Source organism: Impatiens glandulifera, chromosome 4 (assembly GCF_907164915.1).
Source record: "Impatiens glandulifera chromosome 4, dImpGla2.1, whole genome shotgun sequence".
In the NCBI taxonomy this organism is placed as follows: Eukaryota; Viridiplantae; Streptophyta; class Magnoliopsida; order Ericales; family Balsaminaceae; genus Impatiens; species Impatiens glandulifera.
Window position 1 is genome coordinate 38,305,412 of NC_061865.1, and position 5,975 is coordinate 38,311,386.

At 27.7% G+C, this 5,975-nt stretch overlaps 1 protein-coding gene and 1 long non-coding RNA gene across 2 annotated transcripts; both read right to left on the reverse strand.

Annotated features, from left to right (window-relative positions):
- Nucleotides 1–3,206: 3,206 nt before the first annotated feature.
- LOC124936819 lies at nt 3,207–3,785 on the reverse strand. Its single transcript, XR_007099163.1, has 3 exons — nt 3,693–3,785; nt 3,562–3,609; nt 3,207–3,453 (listed from the first exon to the last, which is right to left on the reverse strand). It is a non-coding gene; the product is annotated as an uncharacterized LOC124936819 (long non-coding RNA).
- Nucleotides 3,786–3,860: 75 nt separating this feature from the next.
- Nucleotides 3,861–5,348, reverse strand: LOC124935095 (the record flags this gene model as incomplete). The annotated part of the gene is made up of 5 exons (XM_047475555.1): nt 4,903–5,348; nt 4,798–4,831; nt 4,540–4,704; nt 4,199–4,291; nt 3,861–3,929 (listed from the first exon to the last, which is right to left on the reverse strand). Coding segments are annotated over exons 1-5 (750 nt in total), but the record flags the coding sequence as incomplete, so codon positions are not given.
- Between the last annotated feature and the right edge of the window lie 627 nt (nt 5,349–5,975).

Below are 5,975 nucleotides of genomic sequence, written 5' to 3' on the forward strand. Positions count from 1 at the left end.
TGGTTTATAATTTTGAAATTATAATGATATTTTTATTTATGAATGGTATTGTATATATTTTGGTTTAAGTGAACATGTTTTGATTGGTGTAAAAAACGAACGGCCTATTTGAGCCATTTTAAGGACAATACCGAGTGATAATAAATAATCTCTCGAAAGTTCCTCTTGGGAAAAACTGAAAGTTATTTATAAAACCTTCGGTATTGTCCTAAGGGAAAATTTTGAGAGATTATTTATTATCTCTCGGTTTTTCTTACAAGGGAAAAAACAAAAGTTTTTCCAAAAGTTATTTGAAATACTTTTGGTATTTCCCTCGTGTGAAAAACCGAGAGATGATCTATTATCTCTTGGTTTTTCATACAAGGGAATAACCGAAAGTTATTTGAAAAACTTTTGGTATTTTCCTCGTGTGAAAAACCGAGAGATGATCTATTATCTCTCGGTTTTTCACACGAGGGAAATACTGAAAATTTTTAAATAACTTTCGGTTTTTATCTCTAGTGTCTAAACCGAAAGATATACGAAATCTCTCAGTAAACACCCAAATAGATTTACCAAAAACCACTATACCGACGAATGCCGAGAGTTCCCTAAACTTTCGGTGTTATACCGACATATATAGGGTCATTACCGAGAGATTGTACTCTCGGTAATGACCTTTTTTTCACTAGTACAAATTAAATGATAAATTGATTCTTAAAGATGTATTATTACAGTAGATTTCAAGTATAATCTAATATCAGTTACAAGATTAATTACATATGTAAAGATGTATAATTTTTTTAAAACAGATGTTGAATGGAGTGCCCTAAATTAGATCATATCCTTGAATTTGACAAAAGTGTAGAAAATTTGTATTTATATTTCATAGTTATTGATTGGTTTAATAAAAATTATGATAATAATGCTGAAATTTTAATTTCTATCTTAAATTGTAAAATTGTACATTATGATGTGTACACCATTCTAATTAAGTTATTGAGACTATTTTCTTCTTTTGTCAATAATATGGATCATTGTGAAATTTGTCAAATTTATAGATCATATTGTTTACCTTTTTATAATAGCACTTAATCTTCTAAAGATAAATTTGATCTTGTTCATATTGATATTTGGGGACCTTGTAAAAGAATCATACACTAAAACATTGTTAATGCTTACAATTGTAGATGACTACTCTAGATGCACTTGGACTTTTCTAATTTATGATAAAATCATTATTTTTGAAAAAAATTGAAATTTTTATCTAATGGTCAAAAGTAAATATGCGAAGAACATTTAAATCTTTAAAATTGATAATGAAACTGAATTTGTGAATTCAAAATACATGTTTTTCGAAAAATATGAATAATATATCAAAAGAATTGTGTATATTCTCCACTATAAAATAGAGTTGTATAAATAAACCATAGACATTTAACTAAAGTAGAAAAATCCTTTGTAGAACATTCCAATCTACCGATCAAATTTTGACATTTTCTATCCTTTACGACATATATAGAATGTCAACCAAAGTTCTGAATTGTAACTCACCATTCATAATGAGCAAGAAGTTAAATATGATGATTTGAAAGTTTTAGTTGTTTATGTTACATGATAAATATTTTCCCTCAAAAATCGAAATTTGAAGATAGAGACATAAAATGTATTTTATTGGATATCTTTCTAATCATAATGGATATACTCTTTATCAGATTGAATCAAATAAAATTGTAGTTTCAAAAGATGTTTTCTTTGAGAATATTCAACCTTTCAAAGAAGACATCAATGATCAACCAAAACCAAAAATCAATGATATTATATATATTATTGAAATTATAAGAATAAATACTAATCTTGACACAAATAATAAATTCATATGAAACAATTCAAAAGAAACATACAATAATTAAGTATGTTCCAAATTATTGGATGCAAGACTTCATTGCAAGTTATGTTACATCAAAAGAAAATTTTGATGTAGGTTATACACAACAAACTTATCCTTTTTATTCTTCGTACAAAGATTAAGAGTATATAAACTCATTTTCTAACTTTGATCTAACCACAACTTCATTTTATTTTTAACTGGTTTCTCAATATCCAAAGTAGATAAAAGTAATTAATGATGAATTAAATGTGTTTGAATTGAATCAAACATGGAAAATAACTAAATTACAAAAAGACATGAAAGTTATTGGTTACAAATGAGTTTTTAAAACCAACTTAATTATGATGATATTTTAACAAATACAAAGCGCATTTAGTTGTATAAGGTTTTAATCAAAATGATGATATTGTATTTCATCATTGTTTTATGCAACCGTAAAATTGTTAATTTCATTAATAGCTTCGATTAGATAAATCTTGAATCACGTTAACATAAATAATGCTTTTATTTTCTCTTTTGATTGTTTTCAATCATTTTTTAATCTATATCTCTTTGTAGATTAAAAAAACTATTTTCGGTATATGCATAATCAACATCAAAAGTGAAATATACTAAAATATAGAGTAAGAAAAGTAATGTGTGACTCATATCGAGATGTTAACTTTTGGTAGAGTTAGAACTAGGGACATTCCATCTCCAATTTGATAATAGTCGGTTTGATTTTAACGAGTGAATATTGACTTTTCTTATTCTAGTGTAAATACAAGCGTGATATTTACATGTGTTATAGTTTTCTTGATTAAAGTAGTGGAAGAGGATTGATTATTTTCCTTTCAGGTACATAATTTATAAATAGCTTTTGATACTTGTCATTTTATTAGATAAAAACAATTTTATTAATTCACTTTTTCTAAGAAGAACCTAAACTTAGGATGAAAACACCATAATAAAACAATTTAGTATAAATTATTGACAATTTATTATATGTTATTATCAAAATGAGAAACTAACAAATATTATAACACAAATTACACACATCATTCAAAAAAAAAAAAAACCCCAAACCAAACTGAATTAAAACACCAACTCAAACTTCATAATGTAAATAATTATTGACTAGCTTGTCTTATACATTAAATCATAAAAAGAATTATATATAAAAAAAAAGTTTAAACCTTGTACCAATGTTCTCACTCTATCAAAGGCATATGCCCATTACAAAATATTTTATATTCACCTATAAATGGGTAACAAATCTCATTCTTTTTCATCAGCTTACAACAATCACCAATAATGTACATGCATAGAATTCATCCAATCCATGCAAATATATGGGCAATATTTTCAAGAATTCGATTCCATGTAATTTTGGGAAGAATTTCTTGTTTTTATGGGTACTCTTGTCAATATAATTGGAACACTATGTTGTGATAATTCTTAGCTTTTAAGAAAGTACAAATGTTTAGTACTTCACACATTGATAGGAATTTGGGAACCACTTTAACAATAAGAAGTACTTCAATTTCATTATCAGCATGAAAATGCCATAGCATGGGATGTGCATCAGAGCCATCGAAGAATACCTGTTCAAGTTAATTCAATGACCGCGCAAATGAGAAAAAAAAAATTATATTTGAGGTTCTTTTTATCACCCCTAATAACATGTAAATATATTGAAATAAATCACTTACCATAAGGGAGCAAATGGAGATGACAAGTCAAGAAATGGGTATGGCCACCTGATTAAAAAATTAATTGGATTTAGATAATAAATTATTTAGGATCGATGATTTTATTGACACAATCGTCACAAAAATCTTACCAAAGGAAAATAAAAGCATGGACGAGCCATTGAAAAATAACGTAAAAAATCGTCCATAGGAAGAAGTATGCCATGCGAAACCACGGAAATCTCTGAGGACAAGAAAATATTTAAAATAAAAAAACACAAACAATAGAATTTTAAATTAGTCAACATAAAAATGCAACTCACCAAGCAGTTGAGTGCAGTATCCCCAAGTAAGAAAATTGCATTTATAGTATGCATGCTCACTACTAACTGCATATAAAGATAAACATACATATTATTATTAGCAATTATAATCTTGTTATAGAGTTTGCATAAGGAAAATCATGTACTTCTAGTTATTATTATTTTCTGAATTTAGGAAAAACATCACATTTACTTTGATTATGATCAAAATCGTAACATTTTGTCTTTTGAACACGATGTTTCTCAATTAAACAACTATAATAAGTTTTAAATTATTATTATTTATCACAAATAAGAGTAATATAGATTAAATAAATGTATGTTTCACTACTCACAACATTAAGGTCATATTGTTTGTTGATTTCCAAAAATGGAAACAATATGAACCAGAAGACAGTGTCGGTAAGAATCACAGCACCTGCATTCATCTGTTGACATTATATATTTGAATTAAGTATAGTCTCAACTCTCAATTGACAATAAATTAAATAAGTATATAAATTGCAAGTTTATATATATTTATATCATTTTCTTTAATTAATCCTTTCAAGTTTTGAGTTCGGATCAAACCGTGAACCAACAACCCGATTTATTTACTCTTACCAAACGAATTGTATGTTGTGGTGTAGGTACCCGATAATTTAATATTTAACATTAAAATATATATATTATTTACCTGAAATATCATTTGGAATAGATAAGCCCAAAATCCTCCAACTTGACGATCATAAACTGATTTTCCATTTTCAGGTGCATGAAATGTGCCACTTTCAGCATCGACCCCCTCAACAACTCTAACGTGGTGTCGATAACAACCGTAGATCGACAAAGCTGATCCTAGCTACACATACAATGCAATTTTATTTACTAAATTAATTTCTAATGAAATATATAAAAATATAAATAACATCACCTATATGGATTAGTGACATACCCCGAAATAAATAGTAACAAGTGTAAAAGTCCATCTGCAATTACAACAACTCAATTACATTTGAAATTATCTATTAATGATAAACTATAAGTTATTTTAACTTACTGAGTGTAATAGTAAAATATATCAGCTCCATCAGCAGTAACATTTAGAATCAAGAGAATTAGAAGAACGAAGAATGCAAAGAGGCGAAAGGCAAGTAACCACCCTGGGTGAATTTCTTTCAAGCAAGGCATCCATACCTCGTCTTCGTATAACATACCGCAATCCTCTTGTTCGATTTCTCCATCCATGTTTTCTCTTCTTGTTCTTGTTCTTGTTCTTGTTCTTCTCGGTCCTTCGTATTTTGAAATTAGCAAATATGAGAAAACTAAGGACGTTATAATCCATATGGAACATAACAACACCCTCCAGTTAAGCCAATAACTTCCGGTGGTTGTGTTGTCTGTTCTTACTGGCTGCCATGAATTTCCTGACCCTTTCAAGAACCCCATAGTTTTATCTTTTTTGAAAACACATGCAGTTGTGGCTTGTGTGGAATACCAATTTCAATGGATCAAATTTAATGAGAGATCCGAAACTTTAAGATGGGATTTTGTAGATAAAAATTTGGAAGATATGAAGAAGAAAGGATTGATCATGCTGTGAAGTGTTGGCGAAGGAAAGTTTTGATACTTGAAGGAGAAAGTAAGGTAAGCAACTAATGATGCTTTCCTTCTTTCAATATTTCTTTTGTCATTTTCCTGTATTAATTTTTAGAGCTTTCTTTACTTCATTGACATCCCATGTTTTTGCACACTTATATTCATATAAAAATATACAACCTTAATTCCATAAGAATCATTTAACTTTAAGTGTCCTTTTAGACCACAAAGTTTGGGCTTTTGTCCTTCTAGAATATGATTATGATTGAAAAAAAGATGTTAATAAACTTCATTTTATTGTTTTTTATCTTATGACTTGTGATATATTATTATTAAATGTTTTTTTGGTATTCACCTAAATATGAATTAGTGAAAGTAAAATTACAATTTTACAAAAAGGAAATAAAATTAATTCATGTTGAACAACAAATATATATAAATCCAACTTCTTCTACTAAATTAAATTGCTCAAATGGCTTTTTATAAGGAAATACAAAATCTAATATAATTATATTTTTCATGATTTCTCAGATG